The sequence below is a fragment of the Bombina bombina genome, chromosome 1 (genome assembly GCF_027579735.1).
Source record: "Bombina bombina isolate aBomBom1 chromosome 1, aBomBom1.pri, whole genome shotgun sequence".
Lineage (NCBI taxonomy): Eukaryota > Metazoa > Chordata > Amphibia > Anura > Bombinatoridae > Bombina > Bombina bombina.
In genome coordinates this window covers 290,853,558-290,876,692 of record NC_069499.1, presented here as the reverse complement: position 1 = coordinate 290,876,692, position 23,135 = coordinate 290,853,558, and the positions used below count along the sequence as shown (strand labels likewise).

General features: G+C 39.6%; 1 protein-coding gene across 1 annotated transcript in view; it reads right to left on the bottom strand.

The window, feature by feature from the left end:
- The window catches only part of LOC128645218 (protein mono-ADP-ribosyltransferase PARP14), a 285,203-nt gene extending 262,336 nt beyond the window's left edge, over positions 1-22,867 (bottom strand). The window contains exons 1-3 of the mRNA XM_053698043.1: positions 22,546-22,867; positions 5,733-5,869; positions 5,596-5,629 (exon numbers count right to left, since the gene is read on the bottom strand). Coding sequence (XP_053554018.1) covers positions 5,596-5,629; positions 5,733-5,869; positions 22,546-22,738 — 364 coding nt within the window. The 5' untranslated portion in view covers positions 22,739-22,867. The remainder of the gene's footprint in view (positions 1-5,595; positions 5,630-5,732; positions 5,870-22,545) is intronic.
- Between the last annotated feature and the right edge of the window lie 268 nt (positions 22,868-23,135).

Below are 23,135 nucleotides of genomic sequence, written 5' to 3'. Positions count from 1 at the left end.
CCTAATATAGCTACAATATAAATTACATTTATATTATAGCTATTTTAGGATTAATATTTATTTTACAGGTAACTTTGTATTTATTTTAACCAGGTACAATAGCTATTAAATAGTTAAGAACTATTTAATAGTTACCTAGTTAAAATAATTACAAATTTACCTGTAAAATAAATCCTAACCTAAGATATAATTAAACCTAACACTACCCTATCAATAAAATAATTAAATAAACTACCTACAATTACCTACAATTAACCTAACACTACACTATCAATAAATTAATTAAACACAATTGCTACAAATAAATACAATTAAATAAACTATCTAAAGTACAAAAAATAAAAAAGAACTAAGTTACAGAAAATAAAAAAATATTTACAAACATAAGAAAAATATTACAACAATTTTAAACTAATTACACCTACTCTAAGCCCCCTAATAAAATAACAAAGACCCCCAAAATAAAAAATTCCCTACCCTATTCTAAATTTAAAAAGTTACAAGCTCTTTTACCTTACCAGCCCTGAACAGGGCCCTTTGCGGGGCATGCCCCAAGAAGTTCAGCTCTTTTGCCTGTAAAAGAAAACATACAATACCCCCCCCCCAACATTACAACCCACCACCCACATACCCCTAATCTAACCCAAACCCCCCTTAAATAAACCTAACACTAAGCCCCTGATGATCTTCCTACCTTGTCTTCACCATGCCAGGTTCACCGATCCGTCCTGGCTCCAAGATCTTCATCCAACCCAAGCGGGGGCTAGACATCCACTGAAGAAGTCCAGAAGAGGGTCCAAAGTCTTCCTCCTATCCGGCAAGAAGAGGACATCCGGACCGGCAAACATCTTCTCCAAGCGGCATCTTCTATGTTCTTCCATCCGATGACGACCGGCTCCATCTTGAAGACCTCCAGCGCGGATCCATCCTCTTCTTCCGACGACTAGACGACGAATGACGGTTCCTTTAAGGGACGTCATCCAAGATGGCGTCCCTCGAATTCCGATTGGCTGATAGGATTCTATCAGCCAATCGGAATTAAGGTAGGAATTTTCTGATTGGCTGATGGAATCAGCCAATCAGAATCAAGTTCAATCCGATTGGCTGATCCAATCAGCCAATCAGATTGAGCTCGCATTCTATTGGCTGTTCCGATCAGCCAATACAGGGGGGTTTAGGGGGCTTAGAGTAGGTGTAATTAGTTTAAAATTGTTGTAATATTTTTCTTATGTTTGTAAATATTTTTTTATTTTCTGTAACTTAGTTCTTTTTTATTTTTTGTACTTTAGATAGTTTATTTAATTGTATTTATTTGTAGCAATTGTGTTTAATTAATTTATTGATAGTGTAGTGTTAGGTTAATTGTAGGTAATTGTAGGTAGTTTATTTAATTATTTTATTGATAGGGTAGTGTTAGGTTTAATTATATCTTAGGTTAGGATTTATTTTACAGGTAAATTTGTAATTATTTTAACTAGGTAACTATTAAATAGTTCTTAACTATTTAATAGCTATTGTACCTGGTTAAAATAAATACAAAGTTACCTGTAAAATAAATATTAATCCTAAAATAGCTATAATATAAATGTAATTTATATTGTAGCTATATTAGGATTTATTTTACAGGTAAGTATTTAGCTTTAAATAGGAATCATTTATTTAATAAGAGTTAATTTATTTCGTTAGATAAAAATTATATTTAACTTAGGGGGGTGTTAGTGTTAGGGTTAGACTTAGCTTTAGGGGTTAATACATTTATTAGAATAGCGGTGAGCTCCGGTCGGCAGATTAGGGGTTAATAATTGAAGGTAGGTGTCGGCGATGTTAGGGAGGGCAGATTAGGGGTTAATACTATTTATGATAGGGTTAGTGAGGCGGATTAGGGGTTAATAACTTTATTATAGTAGCACTCAGGTCCGCTCGGCAGATTAGGGGTTAATAAGTGTAGGTAGGTGTCGGCGACGTTGTGGGGGGCAGATTAGGGGTTAATAAATATAACATAGGGGTCGGCGATGTTAGGGCAGAAGATTAGGGGTACATAGGGATAACGTAGGTGGCGGCGGTTTACGGAGCGGCAGATTAGGGGTTAAAAGTGTAATGCAGGGGTCAGCGATAGCGGGGGCGGCAGATTAGGGGTTAATAAGTGTAAGGTTAGGGGTGTTTAGACTCGGGGTACATGTTAGAGTGTTAGGTGCAGACGTAGGAAGTGTTTCCCCATAGGAAACAATGGGGCTGCGTTAGGAGCTGAACGCTGCTTTTTTGCAGGTGTTAGGTTTTTTTTCAGCTCAAACAGCCCCATTGTTTCCTATGGGAGAATCGTGCACGAGCACGTTTTTGAGGCCGGCCGCGTCCGTAAGCAACTCTGGTATCGAGAGTTGCATTTGCGGTAAAAATGCTCTACGCTCCTTTTTTGGAGCCTAACGCAGCATTTGTTTGAACTCTCGATACCAGAGTTAAATTTATGGTGCGGCCAGAAAAAAACCCGCGGAGCGTTAACAGCCCTTTTACCGCCAAACTCCAAATCTAGCCGTAAATGATGACAAGAATACTACAATAAATCAAAAAATATGTGCAGTTTATTAATTATAGATTTCAATAAAAAACATACTAAATCAAAACATATTTTCAATTGAACTTTCAAATGTAACTTTAAAATGAAGAAATATGCCACAGAAAAAATTTACAGAGCATACCAAACCCCCACATAAATACACAAGGGACAGACAAACAATACACATGGGCCCCACTTATACCACAGAACTAAACCTAAGCCGGCAAATGAAAGTTCATGGCAGACAACTGAATCCAGATGTGAATGAAATGAAAAGATGACATGGCTGCAAGCCAAAACAGAAGATGAATGGCTGGTGATGATAGCTGATGCTATAAATGTAAAATGTTCATAGATGAATGAATGAGATGATGGGTAATGAAAATAATCATACATTCCAAGGCTTAGGTGAAGCTGTGGGGTAAAGTACACAAGCAGAGCAAATGCCAGATTATCAGAAGTATATGGGTAGAGAGGTGTGGCGGGCGTTATTCAAATAACAGTTCAAGTGTATATTCTAGTTAGGGGCGAGTACGTGGTCAGATGGCCAATGCACACAAGCGGCAGTAATATAGTACTCCAAGCCCTTGATATTGATCACTCATGCGATCCTTCCACTCATACTTACGACCGCACTTCACCAACAACCACCAAGTCTCTGACCGACAAAGATAGCAAATCAAACGTGCTGAGATTCGTTGCTTCTGCATACAAGTAGTAGGGGTATCCCACAGCAAACACACGCTGCTCACCGACGGGTCCTGTTGCGCGTTTCACTCCCACTCTGCAGCAGGGAGCTTCTTCCGGGTTGTGACGTGTCACGTCATAGCGTCTCTTTTTATTGGTAGACAGACCTTTGATCCAATACGTAATTGACTATGCCTTAATGCGGCCACCTTGTAAATCCAAAGTTCACAGCTCTTAAGGGGGAAATCGCCAAGGATAAATTACATAGGCAAAGCATTAAATGACAGTATACACCACTACCAATGCTTACAAAACAGACAAACAAAAACACGAGGACAAAAACATTAATAACTAAAATAAAAAAATAATAAAGAATAATAAATAAAAACACCTTATAATATATAAATAAACTAACAATAATATTGTAGTATTCTTGTCATCATATAGTGTTTTGCTGTTTATCCTGGTCTTTGAATTGCATCTTATGCTGATGCAATTCTTTCTCTCTTTTTCATATTAGTGTCTAATTCTAATTACCAGGTTGCTGACACTTTACATTATTTTATATAATTTTGGTACCACCTCTTCATTTGTGTGTTTGGTTAATAAATATAATGTAGGTGTCGGCGATGTTGGGGGCAGCAGATTAGGGGTTCATAAATATAATGTAGGTGGCGGCGGTGTCTGGAGCGGCAGATTAGGGGGTAAAAATGTTATTTTACTATTTGCGATGTGGGAGGGCCTTGGTTTAGGGGTTAATAGGTAGTTTATGGGTGTTAGTGTACTTTTTAGCACTTTAGTTATGAGTTTTATGCTACGGCGTTGTACCATAAAACTCTCAACTACTGACTTTTAAATGGATTAGGACTCTTGGCAGGGTAGGGTGTACCACTCACTTTTTGGCCTCCCAGGACAGACTCGTAATACCGGCGCTATGGAAGTCCCATAGAAAAAAGACTTTACAAAGTTTACATAAGTTGTTTTGCGGTAACGCCAAAGAAGTGTGCGGTGACCCTAAACCTTCAAGACTCCTAATACCAGCGGGCATAAAAAAGCAGCATTAGGACCTGTTAACACTGCTTTTTTATCCTAACGCACAACTCGTAATCTAGCCGACTGTGTTTTTACTTATATGTCTACTCTTTTCTTTCTTATTAGTTTTTTATATTATATACGTAATTTGAACTAACGGACTATGTTGAACTATTCAAACACTCGTATTCCGCCAACTAAGAATTGGCGATTGCCAATGTTTATTTCAGAGAATATACACAAACCTAACATTGCCGACTAAAAACCTTTTGAAAGACAATGGCGATATTGAGCGGTTTCATTTGGTTTGTTCTGACCATGTGACTTTATATCTTAAAAAAGCGTGGGCTGTAGAAACGCGTTGAGAAAACTAAGATTTTAATGAGCTGCATTACAAGTTTTTTTTTTTTAAAACAAAGTAAAGAAGTTGCTTTTATGAAGCTGATGTGTGCCAGTTTCCATTGTGGATTTAAAAAAATTAAAATCTGAATTCATGAGTTGTCTGAGTACATTTCTTTTTGGTGTTCCAGTTACCCTAACCTACTACACTATTGTAAATATATGTCATATACCATATACCTTTTAACACTTATAAAAAAAAATGTTTTAATATTTATGTGAATAATTTTATCAGAAAGTGTATATTTGAGTATAACACTTTCCTTTAATGTATTTATGTTGTGTTTGGTGCACATTTTTTTCAACCCTTAAAGTTTTCGCTAGGTCTTAAGTCGTGCTAACCCAATGAGCGCAAGTTATGTTTGTGCTCGAGTGCACCCATTTACTTTCAACTTGTAATACGTGCACAATTTAACGTTGTTGTGATATTGCTTATTGCGTCTCACGCTAACAAGCCACTTCAAATCTAGCCCAGAATTTTAACTAACAATGAGATTGCTGTGGGATCTGTTGGCGCTCTATAGATAACTGCTAATAATAATAATAATAATAATCAATCAAGCGTTGTTTTTTTGTGTAAGGCCAAACGCGAAATAACACGTCCCTCATTATCAGTTGCACTCAACTTGTAATCTTAGTCTCTGAGTGTAAATGATGGTAAATATTTTAGCTTTTTAGTAAATACCTCTTGAAGGATGGGAAAATTTTGAAAATGTAACATTTTCACAAACCTTTAAAACCAATGGAACAAGAACCATCTTTTTTTAATACAAACAACATTTGTATAGATTTGCATTTGTATAGATTTGCATTTGTATAGATTTGTTCCTGGTAGAGCACTTCTCTGTTTATATGCAAACATTTGTATAGATGTCATACTACCTCGCTCACAGTATAATAATGTATGTTGTTAAAAAACTAGTTACCTTTATCTTGCAGACTGGGCTTTATTTGAGAACCCTAAAAAACAAACAAATGTGAGTTTAGAAAAGTTTAAGTTTGCAAAGTGCAAAACTATCACATTAGCACTGCAGTTTATTGTAATGTTTAGTTGATTACATACAGCAGATGTCACCTGCTCTTCTGAGGGGGTTTTGTCTTTCAGATCTTCACTTCCAGGCAAAGTGACACCCAGTGTTAATTTCTGTCCACCTGGTAATTGCAGCTCATGTGTTTGTTGTTGCAGAACTTGGTCCCGCACTGAGATGCAAAAATGAAAACAGAAAGGAAATTAAAGAGTAAAGAAGGATAACACAGTTATAGGCGCACTCTATTATATTTATTAATCAGCTAATCTTAACAAGCTCAAGTCACATATCAATTGGACATAGAAACTCCCTGTAGACAAGTCTTCAGAAGCACCTATCAAATAAATTACCTATTAAAGGGGCAGTCTACACCTTAGTCTTCTTAAAGTCTTACCTTAGATTAAGCTGTGAATAGCCTCCTGCACATTGTCTATAATATCATGCAGCAGGTGCGGTAAAATACATCACGATCTGATCTGGGCTGTATCTATGTACTCTGCTGAACCCATCAGTGGGTTAAAGGGACAGTCTACACCTGAATTTTTATTGTTTAAAAAGATAGATAATCTCTTTATTACCCATTCCCTAGTTTTGCATAACCAACACAGTTATAGAAATACACTTTTTACCTCTGTGATTACCCTGTATCTAAGCCTCTGCAAACTGCCCCCTTATTTCAGTTATTTTGACAGAAATCCATTTTAGCCAATCAGAGCTGACTCACTGGAACTCCACGTGCCTGAGAATAGTGTTATCTATATGACACACATGAACTAACACCCTCTAGTGGTAAAAACTGTCAAAATGCCCTGAGAGAAGAGGCGGCTTTCAAGGGCTTAGAAATTACCATATGAACCTCCTAGGTTTAGCTTTCAACTAAGAATACCAAGAGAACAAAGCAAAATTGGTGATAGATGTAAATTGGAAAATTGTTTAAAATTACATTCTCTATCTGAATCATTAAAGTTTATTTTGGGCTAGACTATCCCTTTAAGCTTGGAAGTAATTTCAAGTGGCCACAAACATAATAAAGTTCTAAATTACACAATTTTAAGAATTTATAAACTATATATATAATTCTCACAGTTTGAAAACAGCATATTCTGTTGATAATATACATGCATTTTACAAACATGTAAATATGGAAGTTTGACAGACTTCATCAATGGTTTATGCTATGTGCTTGTGGGTCCCCTGGCCATCCTGAGATAATGACCTACTGTTGTATCAACTGTTTTTATCTGAAGCTAATTATTTTTAAGTGTGATTCATCTAACTGGACAATTTTCTATTTGATCTTATAGCCTTATTATATATATATATATATATATATATATATATATATATATATATATATATATATATATATATATATATATATATATATATATATATATATATATAAATAATATATACATGTTAAGTGTGTACTATTGGTAATTTACCCACCCCTTTGCATTTATTTTTGGGAATAAACACCCAACTTTAAAAATTTCTGTATCACATTATCTGACAGGCTGAAAAATAATAATGCTACCAACATTCCCGTATGTGCCAGTGCCACCATCATAAACCAAAAGCTTTTGACTATAACCCTTTTCCAGTGGTGTCTTTTCCTAGTATTTCATGTGGGTCTTCCTAAGGATATTTCTTATGGTCCTCTCATCGATTCCATTTGCTTACTAAAACTTTGGTGGTCTGTCTTTTGTTTACTGTTTTTGTCTGCTTTCCTTTTGTACATATTTCATTTTCAAGGAAGTTATTTAGAAAAAGTAAATTTATGCTTACCTGATACATTAATTTCTTTTACGATATGACGAGTCCACAGATTTCATCCTTACTTGTGGGATATTAACCTCCTGCTAACAGGAAGTGGCAAAGAGCACCACAGCAGAGCTGTATATATAGCCCCTCCCTTCCCCTCCACCCTCAGTCATTCGGCCAAAGGTATAGGAAGAGAAAAGGAAAGGCTAAAAAGGTGCAGAGGTGACTGAAGTTTACAAAAAATAAAATAAATCTGTCTTAAAATAACAGGGTGGGCTGTGGACTCGTCATATTGTAAAATATATTAATGTATCAGGTAAGCATAAATTTACTTTTCTTTTACAAAGATATGACAAGTCCACGGATTTCATCCTTACTTGTGGGAAACCAATACCAAAGCAATAGGACACGGATTTTAGGGAGGGACAAGACAGGAACCTAAATGGAAGGCACCACTGCTTGAAGAACCTTTCTCCCAAAAATAGCCTCAGAAGAAGCAAAAGTATCAAATTTGTAAAAATTGGAAAAAGTATGAAGGGACGACCAAGTCGCAGCCTTACAAATCTGTTCAACAGATGCATCGTTTTTAAAGGCCCATGTGGAAGCCACAGCCCTAGTAGAATGAGCCGTAATTCTTTCAGGAGGCTGCTGTCCAGCAGTCTCATATGCCAGGCAGATGATACTCTTCAGCCAAAAAGAAAGAGAGGTAGCCGTAGCTTTCTGACCCCTACGCTTTCCAGAATAAACAATGAATAATGAAGATGATTGACGGAAATCCTTAGTTGCCTGTAAGTAAAACTTTAAGGCACAGACCACATCCAAATTATGCAACTTTGAAGAAGGGTTAGGACATAAGGAAGTAACTACAATTTCCTGATTAATATTCTTATTTGAAACAACCTTAGGAAGGAATCCAGGTTTGGTACGTAACACCACCTTATCAGAATGAAAAATGAAATAAGGAGAATCTGAAAGCTCAGAAACTCTTCAAGCAGAAGAAATAGCAACTAAAAACAGAACTTTCCAAGATAACAATTTGATATCCATGCAATGCATGGGTTCAAACGGAACCCCTTGAAGAACTCGAAGAACTAAATTCAAACTCCAAGGAGGAGTAATGGGTCTAAATACAGGCTTAATTCTAGATAGAGCCTGACAAAAAGACTGAACATCTGGCACATCTGCCAAACGTTTGTGAAACAGAATTGACAAAGTAGAAATTTGTCCCTTTAAGGAACTTGCTGATAACCCTTTCTCCAATCCTTCTTGGAGAAAAGACAGAATCCTAGGAATCCTAACTTTACTCCATGAGTAACCCTTGGATTCACACCAATAAAGATATTTACGCCATATCTTATGATAGATTTTTCTAGTGACAGGCTTTCTAGCCTGTATCAAAGTATTGATGACCGAATCAGAGAATCCTCGCTTTGATAAAATCAAGCGTTCAATCTCCACGCAGTCAGCTGCAGAGAAATTAGATTTGGATGTTGGAAAGGACCTTGAATGAGAATGTCCTGTCTCAATGGAAGTTTCCACAGCGGCAGAGAGGACATGTTCACTAGATCCGCATACCAAGTCCTGCGTGGCCACGCAGGCGCTATCAGGATCACTGAAGGTCTCTCCTGTTTGATTCGAGCAATCACACGTGGGAGGAGAGGAAACGGTGGAAACACATAAGCTAGGCTGAACAACCAAGGCACTGCCAGGGCATCTATCAGTTCGGCCTGAGGATCCCTTGACCGGGATCCGTATCTTGGAAGCTTGACATTCTGTCGAGATGCCATCAGATCCAATTCCGGTCTGCCCCATCTGAGAATCAATGAGGCAAATACCTCCGGGTGAAGTTCCCACTCCCCCGGATGAAAAGTCTGTCAACTTAGAAAATCCGCTTCCCAGTTCTCTACTCTTGGGATGTAGATCGCTGACAGATGACAAGAGTGGGCCTCTGCCCAATGGATTATCTTGGATACTTCTATCATCGCTAAGGAACTCCTTGTTCCCCCCTGATGATTGATATATGCCACAGTCGTGATGTTGTCTGACTGGAATCTGATGAATTTTGTCGAAGCCAACTGAGACCACACCTGAAGCGCATTGAATATTGCTTTCAGTTCCAGAATATTGATTGGAAGTAGAGACTCCACCTGAGTCCAAACACCTTGAGCCTTCAGGGAGTTCCAAACTGCACCCCAGCCCAGAAGGCTGGTATCCGTTGTCGCTATCACCCACGAGGGTCTGCGGAAACAAGTCCCCTGGGACAGATGATCAGACGACAACCACCAAAGAAGAGAGTTTCTGGTCTCTTGATCCAGATTTATCTGAGGAGATAAATCCGCATAATCCCATTCCACTGTCCGAGCATGCACAGTTGCAGTGGTCTGAGATGAAAGCGAGCAAACGGAACGATGTCCATTGCTGCTACCATAAATCCAATTACCTCCATACACTGAGCCACTGATAGCAGAGGAAAGGACTGAAGTGCTCGGCAAGTATTTAGAATCTTTGATTTTCTGACCTCTGTCAGAAATATTTTCATGGCTACCGAGTCTATCAGAGTTCCCAAGAAAGCAACTCTTGTCTGTGGAACAAGTGAACTCTTTTCTATGTTCACCTTCCAACCGTGAGTTCTCAGGAAAGACAACACTATGTCCGTGTGAGATTTTGCCAGTTGATATGTTGACGCCTCAATTAGAATATCGTCCAGATAAGGCGCCACTGCTATGCCTCGTGGTTTGAGAACCACCAAAAGAGACCCAAAAGAGACCCTAGAACCTTTGTGAAGATTCTGGGTGCTGTGGCCAACCCGAAGGGAAGAGCCACAAACTGATAATGTTTGTCCAGGAAGCTAAACCTTAGAAACTGATGATGATCCTTGTGGATAGGAATATGAAGGTAAGCATCCTTCAAGTCCACGGTAGTCATATATTGACCCTCCTGGATCATTGGTAAAATTGTTTGTATAGTCTCCATCATGAACGATGGGACTCTGAGAAATTTGTTTAGACACTTGAGGTCTAAGATGGGTCTGAAAGTTCCCTCTTTTTTGGGAACCACAAATAGATTTGAGTAAAACCCCCATCCTTGTTCTGATTTTGGAACTGGACAAATTACTCCCATGGTAACAAGGTCTTTTACACAGCATAAGAACGCCTCTCTTTTTATCTGGTCTGCAGATAATCTTGAAAGATGAAACCTCCCTCTTGGGAGAAAATCCTTGAAATCCAACTGATAACCGTGGGTCACTATTTCTAGTGCCCAGGGGTCCTGAACATCTCTTACCCAAGCCTGGGCAAAGAAAGAAAGTCTGCCCCCTACTAGATCCGGTCCCGGATCGGGGCCACCCCTTCATGCTGTCTTAGTAGCAGCAGCGACTTCTTAGATTGTTTACCTTTATTCCAATTTTGGTTGGGTCTCCAGACTGACTCAGATTGGGTAAAATTCCCTTCCTGTTTTGTGGAGGAAGAGGAAGTAGAAGGTCCTCCCTTAAAACGAAAAATTATTCTTTTTACTCCTCATCTTAACAGACTTATCCTGAGGTAGGGCATGGCCTTTACCTCCTGTAATGTCAGAAATGATTTCCTTCAATTCTGGCCCGAAAAGGGTCTTACCTTTAACGGATATAGCTAAAAGCTTATGTTTTGATGACACATCAGCAGACCAAGATTTGAGCCACAACGCTCTATGCGCTAAAATAGCAAATCCTGCATTTTTCACCGCTAATTTAGCAATTTGAAAAGTGGCATCAGAAATAAAAGAATTAGCTAACTTGAGAGCCTTAATTCTATCCAAAATGTCATCTAACGGAGTCTCAACCTTCAGGGACTCTTCCAGAGCTTCAAACCAAAAAGCTGCTGCAGTAGTTACTGGAACAATGCAAGCAGTAGGTTGTAAAAGAAAACCCTGATTAATAAACAATTTCTTTAGAAGACCCTCTAATTTTTTATCCATAGGGTCTTTGAAAGCACAACTGTCCTCAATGGGTATAGTTGTATGCTTAGCCAAGGTAGATATAGCTCCCTCCACCTTAGGGACCGTTTGCCACAAGTCCCGAATGGTGTCCGATATGGGAAACATTTTCTTAAAAGTAGTAGGGGGAGAAAATGGTATACCTGGTCTATTCCATTCCGTCTTAATAATTTCCGAAATTCTTTTAGGAACCGGAAAAACATCATTATAAGTAGGCACTTTATATATTTGTCCATTTTACACAATTTCTCTGGTGGTATCATAATAGGATCACAATCATCCAGAGTCGCTAAGACCTCCCGACGGAGGTGTTCAAGCTTAAATTTAAAGGACATAACATCCGAATCTGTCTGAGGTAACACATTCCCTGAGTCTGAAATTTCTCCCTCAGACAGCAATTCCCTGACCCCCAACTCAGAACACTGTGAGGGTACATTGGAAATAGCTAATAAAGTATCAGAGGATTCAGTATTTACATTAATACCTGACCTACTGCGTTTACCCTGCAACACTGGTAATTTAGATAATACCTCTGTAAGGGTAGTTGACATAACTACAGCCATCTGCTGCAAAGTAAAGGAATTAGACGCACTAGAGGTACTGGGCGTCGCTTGTGTGGGCGTTAAAGGTTGTGACACTTCGGGAGAATTGGATGGCATAACCTGATTCTCTTCAGATTGAGAATCATCCTTAGGCACACTATCTTGACCTAAAATATGGTCTTTACAATGTAAGGCCTTTTCAGTACAAGAGGTACACAATGTAAGAGGGGGTTCCACAATAGCTTCTAAACACATAGAACAATGAGAATCCTCAATGTCAGACATGTTGAACAGACTAATAATAGCCACAAAAGTCGTTTAAACACTTTATTTATTGTTTTAAATAAAAATTTGAAAAACATGTACTGCGCCTTTAAGGAAGAAAAAGTGAACAATTTTTCGAAAACTGCTTAAATAACGTTAATTTGCTACCAAAATTCACTAAAACTAATTAGTATATCCAAAAATTATTGCACCCTATGAGAAAGGTGAAAAAAATAAGGCTATAAAGTGAAAAATATATCAGTTTACACAAAAGCACCCTCTGCACCTCACCACAGCATTGCTGTGGTGCCTACCTGCCCCCAGGGTACTTCAGAATCAATAGCCAACACTCCAAGCCAGTGACTTCTGCCCAGGAGCAACCGGAGTTACTGCTTGCTGCTCCCCTGTCAGAAGGAAGTGAGCATCTAAGCGCGCAAAGACAAGCCCCGCCCCTTATGGCCGAAGTTGGAGTAGGCCCAAACACAACCTCATGGGAAGCGGTTTAACATACAGCTAAGTGGAACACAAAACACACCCCAAACACATCCCAGCAAGTCATGCTGGATATATAATAAAAAATAACTTAATCGTTTTAACAGCTTATCGATTAAAAGTACTTATGCCTCTCCCAGAGTGTCATATAATGCCCTTATGTATAAAATAATAAAATAATAACAGGGGACTCTAGTAATACCCTTCTGTGAAACAGGTCTACTGCTTACCCCATTCCCATATAGGGAAATAAATGCCAGCCAGTTCTGATATATCAAGTCTCTTCAGAAATAAAAGGATGCACATACCTTAATGCTGCTTGTAGCATGAAACCGGTCTCCACACTGAAGATGTCTCGTGTGTTACCTTCAGAAGTCTTCTGGGAACCAGCGTGGATCTTAGTTACAACTGCTAAGATCATTAACCTCAGGGCAGAAATCTTCTTCCATATCCCCCTGAGGAAAATAGTACACACCGGTACCATTTAAAATAAAAAACTTCTTGATTGAAGAAAATAAAACTAGCACCTCACTTTACCTCTTCCTAGTATAACACAGCCAAAGAGAATGACTGGGGGTAGAGGGGAAGGGAGGGGCTATATATACAGCTCTGCTGCGGTGTTCTTTGCCGCTTCCTGTTAGCAGGAGGTTAATATCCCATAAGTAAGGATGAAATCCGTGGACTCGTCATATCTTTGTAAAAGAAAAGGCAAACGCTTCCCATTATGTAATTAAAGGGACATACAACTCAAAATGTTACTTTCATAAGTCAGATAAATCATACAATTTTAAACAACTTTCCAATTTACTTAAGTTGTGTTATCAAAGTTCCTTCATTCTCTCAGTATCCTATCCTGAGAGTTGAAGGAACAACAATGCATTACTGGGAGATAGAAGAGCACAGCAGGTGAGCCAATGAAAAGAGGCATACAAGTGCAGTCACCAATCAGCAGCTGCTCCTGAGTCTACCTAGGTATGCTTTTCAACATAGAATATACAGTGTCGATATGTTATATTTGCTCAAAGATCAGCTTTAGGGGCCGAATTATCATGCTCCGAACGGAGCTAGATGTCCCGGCTCGCCAGAAACACAAGTTATGAAAGCAGCGGTGAGGTCTAAAGACCGCTGCTCCATAACCTGTCTACCTGCTCTGAGTCGGCGGACAGAAATCAACAGAAATCAACTCGATCGAATATGATCGGGTTGATCGATACCCCTGCTAGCGGCCGATTGGCCGCAAATCTGCAGGGAGGCGGTATTGCACCAGCAGTTCACAAGAATTGCTGGTACAATGATAAATGCTGAGAGCTTATGCTGTCTGCATTTATCGATGTGCAGCGGACATGATCCACAATATCGGATCATGTCTGCTCGCACAATGATAATTCGGCCCCTTAATGTTGACATATGTTACCTTGTCCATCCTGGGTTTTGTGTGCCAAAATCATTCAAAACCGCTTACAATTATGATATCTAAACTCTTTTAATTCTGTGACTTCAGTATTTTTAGCTGCTGGAGCCTTGTGAGTTATCATGTATCAAGCTAAAGATAGAACATATTCCCACTGAGGTGTTTGCATGTACACTTCCATACCCACAAAGCATAGCTAGATCATATGCCTACTGGTAAAGTGAATCTATATTTAAAAAAATCTAGTGACAGTAGATTTTCCATAGCAGCTCCACTTAAGTGTTTCACAATTAAATATTATTTAGGAACAGAATGCTATACATGTGCCACTGATTAAAAGCAGCTCCCTACAGCTAGTTGCAATGACAAGTACAATAACGATCAACTAACACCAGCCACCATAATACTGGCAATTATATTATGCAAGTAACCCTATTAATGGTACAACCCACCACACATGAATATATTTTTAAACCATTAATATTGTATGCAAATCTTTTACAATGTTATTAATTTCTGATGCATATATATAAAAAATAATTTATTTTCTTTTATTGCTCATGGGTTTAGCACATTTACAGCTTCACTAGTGATATAATCATATGCTCTAATAAAGAAAGAAAATCAGTGGGGACATGAAAGTCAAAATTAAATTTTCATGTTTCAGATAGAGCAGGGTTCTTCAAACTTTTTTTCCCAAGACCCAGTGCCATGATACCACATACCCCTAGTGCCATGATACCACATACCCTTAGTGCCATGATACCACATAACCCCAGTGCCATGATACCACATACCCCTAGTGCCATGATACCACATACCCCTAGTGCCATGATACCACATAACTTCAGTGCCATGATACTGCATACCCCCAGTGCCATGATACCACATAACCCCAGTGCCATGATACCACATAACCCCAGTGCCATGATACCACATAACCCCAGTGCCATGATACCACATAACCCCAGTGCCATGATACCACATACCCCCAGTGCCATGATACCACATACCCCTAGTGCCATGATACCACATACCTCCAGTGCCATAATACCACATACCCCCAGTGCCATGATACCACATAACCCCAGCGCCATGATACCACATACCCCTAATGCCATGATACCACATACCCCTAGTGCCATACCACATACCCCCAGTTCCATGATACCACATACCCCCAGTGCCATGATACCACATAACACCAGCGCCATGATACCACATACCCCTAGTGCCATGATACCACATACCCCTAGTGCCATACCACATACCACCAGTTCCATGATACCACATACCCCCAGTGCCATGATACCACATACCCCAGTGCCATGATACCACATACCACCAGTGCCATGATACCACATACCTACACAACCCTATTGTAGTCAAACTAGAAAGTGTTGTAAAAGGTAATAACACACACACTTATACACCACACACTGCCGTACACCACACACACACTCATACACCACACACACTCTTATACAACACACACACACTGTCATACACCACACACACTCTACACTGTCATACCCCCCACACACACACACACATACACCATACTCACACACACACACTCATACACCACATACTCAAACACTCACATACACCACACACACACTCTTATACAACACACGCAAACACAACACACACTGTCATACACCACACACATACACACTCTTATATAACACACACACACTGTCATATCCCACACACACACACTCATACACCACATACACACACACTTTCATACACCACACACACTCTTATACAACACACACACCACACACACACTGTCATACACCACACACACACTGTCATACACCACACACACACACACACACACACTGTCATACACCACACACACACTCTTTTACAACACACGCAAACACACCACAGACTGTCCACACACACCACACACTCTCATACACCACACACACACCACACACACTCTACACTGTCATACCCCCCACACACACACACACTCATACACCACATACACACACTGTCATATACCACACACACACTCTCATACAACACACACACACACACCACACACACTCTACACTGTGATACCCCCCCACACACACTCATACACCACATACACACACACACTCCCATACACCACACACACACACACACACTGCCATACACCACACACACTGTCATACAACACACACACTCTACACTGTCATACCCCTTCACACACACACACACACACACACACTCATACACCACATACTCACAAACTCACATACACCACACACACACACTATCATACAACACACACACCACACGCACTGTCATACCCCACACACACACACACTCGTACAACACACACACCACACACACTTTCATACGTCACACACTCTCGTACACCACACACAAACACTTTCATACACCACACACACACTCATACAACACACAAACACCACACACACTGTTATATACCACACCCCCTCTCATACAACACACACCACACACACTTATACCACACACACTGTCATACAACACACACACCACATACACTGTCATACAACACACACACATCACACACACTCTCCTACAACACAAACACAAGTCGCAACCCAGTAGAGATGGTGTTGCAACCCAGTAATAGGTCTGATTGTGGTTTCAAGAACTCTGAGATAAAGCATGTAAATTTTAAGAGACTTTTCAATTTACTTCTATTATAAAACTTCCTTTGTTCTAATCTTAGGAGCAGCAATGCACTTCTGGGAGCTAGCGGTTGGTTTGTTGCTATGCGCATATGCTGCTTTTCATCGGCTAGATGTTCACCTAGTTCAATGCTGGTCTAGAGCTGGCTTTAACTATGTATTTAATCCAGTTGAAAGTGTTACATACATATGCATGCAACAGTGCAATATTAAAGGAACAGTCTACACCAGAATTTGTATTGTTTAAAAAGATAGATAATCCCTTTATTACCCATTCCCTAGTTTTGCACAACCAAGTTACATAAATACACTTTTTACCTCTGTGATTACCTTGTATCTAAGCCTCTGCAAACTGCCCCCTTATTTCAGTTCTTTTGACAGACATCCATTATAGCCAATCAGAGCTGGAGCTGGCTCACCTGAACTCCACGTGCGTGAGCACAGTGTTATCTATATGACACACATGAAGTAACACCATGTAGTGGTGAAAAACTGTCAAAATGCCCTGAGAGAAGAGGCGGCCTTCAAGGGCGGGGCTGCCATCAGGGGGTGACAGGAGTGACTCCTGTCAGGGGCCAAATGAGCCAGGGGGCCCCCATGAGGCAAGAACTAAAAAAAAAAAAAAAGATTTTTTTTTTTTTAATTTTGTCAGCCACCAGTGGGTACTACAGCAGAGTGCTAATTGAGCATGGGAAATGTTATTACAAGGAGTAAAGTATTAGCATTTGAGAGGATTTCTTAGTGTGCACTAAACCACTATGCTCAGTGTGAGACAGACTTGGCACTTTGTACAGTGTGTGCCTGAGTCAGACGGCAGATCATAACCCCAGTGCCATGATACCACATACCCCCAGTGCCATGATACCACATACCCCTAGTGCCATGATACCACATACCTCCAGTGCCATAATACCACATACCCCCAGTGCCATGATACCACATAACCCCAGCGCCATGATACCACATACCCCTAATGCCATGATACCACATACCCCTAGTGCCATACCACATACCCCCAGTTCCATGATACCACATACCCCCAGTGCCATGATACCACATAATACCAGCGCCATGATACCACATACCCCTAGTGCCATGATACCACATACCCCTAGTACCATACCACATACCACCAGTTCCATGATACCACATACCCCCAGTGCCATGATACCACATACCCCAGTGCCATGATACCACATACCACCAGTGCCATGATACCACATACCTACACAACCCTATTGTAGTCAAACTAGAAAGTGTAGTAAAAGGTAATAACACACACACTTATACACCACACACTGCCGTACACCACACACACACTCATACACCACACACACTCTTATACAACACACACACACTGTCATACACCACACACACTCTACACTGTCATACCCCCCCCACACACACACACATACACCATACTCACACACACACACTCATACACCACATACTCAAACACTCACATACACCACACACACACACACACACTCTTATACAACACACGCAAACACAACACACACTGTCATACACCACACACATACACACTCTTATATAACACACACACACTGTCATATCCCACACACACACACTCATACACCACATACACACACACTTTCATACACCACACACACTCTTATACAACACACACACCACACACACACTGTCATACACCACACACACACTGACATACACCACACACACACACACACACTGTCATACACCACACACACACTCTTTTACAACACACGCAAACACACCACAGACTGTCCACACACACCACACACTCTCATACACCACACACACACCACACACACTCTACACTGTCATACCCCCCCACACACACACACACTCATACACCACATACACACACTGTCATATACCACACACACACTCTCATACAACACACACACACACACCACACACACTCTACACTGTGATACCCCCCCACACACACTCATACACCACATACACACACACACTCCCATACACCACACACACACACACACACTGCCATACACCACACACACTGTCATACAACACACACACTCTACACTGTCATACCCCTTCACACACACACACACACACACACACACACACTCATACACCACATACTCACAAACTCACATACACCACACACACACACTATCATACAACACACACACCACACGCACTGTCATACCCCACACACACACACACTCGTACAACACACACACCACACACACTTTCATACGTCACACACTCTCGTACACCACACACAAACACTTTCATACACCACACACACACTCATACAACACACAAACACCACACACACTGTTATATACCACACCCCCTCTCATACAACACACACCACACACACTTATACCACACACACTGTCATACAACACACACACCACATACACTGTCATACAACACACACACATCACACACACTCTCCTACAACACAAACACAAGTCGCAACCCAGTAGAGATGGTGTTGCAACCCAGTAATAGGTCTGATTGTGGTTTCAAGAACTCTGAGATAAAGCATGTAAATTTTAAGAGACTTTTCAATTTACTTCTATTATAAAACGTCCTTTGTTCTAATCTTAGGAGCAGCAATGCACTTCTGGGAGCTAGCGGTTGGTTTGTTGCTATGCGCATATGCTGCTTTTCATCGGCTAGATGTTCACCTAGTTCAATGCTGGTCTAGAGCTGGCTTTAACTATGTATTTAATCCAGTTGAAAGTGTTACATACATATGCATGCAACAGTGCAATATTAAAGGAACAGTCTACACCAGAATTTGTATTGTTTAAAAAGATAGATAATCCCTTTATTACCCATTCCCTAGTTTTGCACAACCAAGTTACATAAATACACTTTTTACCTCTGTGATTACCTTGTATCTAAGCCTCTGCAAACTGCCCCCTTATTTCAGTTCTTTTGACAGACATCCATTATAGCCAATCAGAGCTGGAGCTGGCTCACCTGAACTCCACGTGCGTGAGCACAGTGTTATCTATATGACACACATGAAGTAACACCATGTAGTGGTGAAAAACTGTCAAAATGCCCTGAGAGAAGAGGCGGCCTTCAAGGGCGGGGCTGCCATCAGGGGGTGACAGGAGTGACTCCTGTCAGGGGCCAAATGAGCCAGGGGGCCCCCATGAGGCAAGAACTAAAAAAAAAAAAAAAAAGATTTTTTTTTTTTAATTTTGGCAGCCACCAGTGGGTACTACAGCAGAGTGCTAATTGAGCATGGGAAATGTTATTACAAGGAGTAAAGTATTAGCATTTGAGAGGATTTCTTAGTGTGCACTAAACCACTATGCTCAGTGTGAGACAGACTTGGCACTTTGTACAGTGTGTGCCTGAGTCAGACGGCAGATCACTTTCATTTGAAGAGGAGGTAGGACTTACTTAGCAAATGTTTTTTATTTCTTTGTGCAATTTTGGATTGTAACTTCAGTGTGGTAGTAGTTGTATGGTGGGGCTAGGGGTCCATAAAAACCCATTTTTTTAGCAGCAGTGTATTTATGATTATTTGACAATGCTGTAGAAATTCTATATTTAAAACCATGCAGAAATGTTTCCTGCTCAATACGCAAATGGCCTTCTGGCAGATATGCATTTTTTATATATATATATATATATATATATATATATATATATATATATATATATATATATATATATATATATATATATATATATATTACATTCCAGTTTACTGCCCCTTTATGCAAGGACTTTCCAGATGCAAGGAGGCATTTTATCCAAGATTTTTACATCTGCATAAAATTTTATACTCTCAGACTAAGATTGCTCAGTGTTTGAAATGAGACAGGTTAACTTAAAACTGTTCAGTTTACACTACATCTGACTTAGTTTTGAAATACATACCAACAAGCCTAAATCCTGCATTTAACCAGATCTAATGGTATGAGTACCACAGCTTATGGTCCCACCAAAACCATATAGAGTACAGCATTTTCAAAATCCATAAGTACAACTGACAGATGGAAAAATTTGTACACTATATTTGAAATGGTGCTCTTGGTTGGGGAAAATGGGAAAAAAAACAAAACATATGTCAACCTTTTAAAGGTACTTTTCTTCATCTAGCCATCTACCCAGCTCATTAATGTACAATTTTGAATTCACAGAATTATTTTTGTTTGCACATTTACAAATATGATTCTTTAAAAAGTGATCTCTTAATTTCTGCATTTTTTTTATCATGCATGTCACACACTGTTGATTTAGGGGATGCAAGGTGCATAAATGTTTCCTCCTGTGAGTGTTTCTGTGGGTGTATGTGTTTATGTCTTTGTGCTTTGGTTTGTGTCTCTATGTTTATGTATTTTTTATCTGTGGGTCTCTCTGTGAGGGTGGGTGTGTATGTCTTTGTGCATTTTCTGTGGATGTCTGTGAGGGTGTGTGCATATGTCTTTGAGCTTTTTCTATGGGTGTTTCTGTGAGGGTGTTTGTGTGTATGTATGTATGTATGTATGTATGTTTGTGTTTTCTGTGGGTGTCTCTGTGAGGGTGTGTGTATGTCTTTGTGTGTTTTCTGTGGATGTCTCAGTGAGGGTGTGTGTATGTATGTCTTTCTGTGTTTTTCTGTGGGTGTCTCTGTGTGTGTATGTGTGTATATGTCTTTGTGTGTTTTCTGAGGCTGTCTCTGTCTGTGTTTCCTTGGGTGTATGTGCAAGTTTGTGTGTGTGTGTGTGTGTGTGTCCATTGTCTGTTCCTTTTTAGGACATTTTGACCTTACTACTAATTATTCACATCTTTCTACAGACTTTGAGACTAACAAGACCTTTCCAGAATTAACCACTCCACTATTTAACCTTTAAATTATTGTTTAGGCAGTTCAGGGCCCTTCCTTTCAGCCACTGCATGCTGTTGTCATAATTTAGTTGTCATATTCCTTTACAAAAAGATAATCAGAACTCCATATTTTGTTTTCTAAATCTCCTTTTTTTACAAAACTGTAGTTTACCTCATTACTTGTCAGGTCAATGTAAACAAGTGCTAAGTGTCTGTTTGGGTTTCTTTGCGTGTCTGCTAGAGTGTCTATATGTGAATCCTTATGTGTGAGTGTGTTTGTGTGTTTCAGTGTATGAGTGTGTCTGTGTGTGTGTATGTTACTACCTTTACAACATTTCCAAGTTTAAATAGACAATTAAGAATAAAGTGCATATACGTTTTAGTCACTTGGTCAAAAATTGCACATGTCAAAGGAGGGGGGGGGGCCTGATCAATGGTTGAGTCAGGGGCCCCAAAATTTCTAGTGGCGGCCCTGTTCAAGGGCTTAGAAATTAGCATATGAACCTGCTAGGTTTAGCTTTCAACTAAGAATACCAAAAGAACAAAGCAACATTGGTCATAAAAGTAAATTGGAAAATTGTTTAAAAATACATTCTCTATCTGAATCATGAAAGTTTATTTTGGACTAGACTGTCCCTTTAAATATTCTAACACATTAGAACATTTTATGTCCCTTTAATGATGGTAGATTACTGAGCCAATATACATCATGAATAAATTATCGCTAAACCTCTTTGTTTATACCTCTATTACTCCTCTTCTCGCTTCAAAACATGTGGGCAGGTCTTTACTTACTAAGTTAATAGACATGACTGTTACATAAAAAATAACATTTTATTTTTACTATAATTTCATGTTTATTAATTTCATAATAATACAACTCATAAAATAATCATAATAGTAATAATAATAATACCTGAAACATCTTTGTAGTGTATGATGATGAAGCCCTGGCTGCAGTCTGTGCTACCGAGTACACATTCTCCTCCACCAGATTTCTTTTTGCTCTGGAAGTAAACTATCAGCTTGTTCTTCAGTTCAATTAATTTTTCGGTCCCCAAATCCCACTTCACAATAACAGGGAACTGGTATGTGCTGATGTCAGTCATCCTAATAGGTGAAACACACAGTGAAGGGTTCAGCTCTATGTTTCAGGTTTAAAGAAATGCCTTTAGTTTTGCCTCTGATCTGAATATGAGCTTGTTCTTAAGAAGCCTTACAATAAACGTCCTGTTATGTTAACTAGAGTCTGGCTTACTGGAAGTTCATGGAACTGAAATGCACCACCGGGATGCAACAGTAACTGTTTACTTTCATTTTCAGATTGATACAGTTAAAGGGACAGTCCAAAATGAAAGTTTAGGTAAGCTTTCCCCTTCTTAAAATCAGATACTGAATGTGTTAGTGACTTTTTTTTTTTTTTTTTTTCATTTTTTTATTGAGGTTTGAAAGAAAAGGCATACATGGAATATGTAATGGTATAACACAATGACAATGTTGGGATAC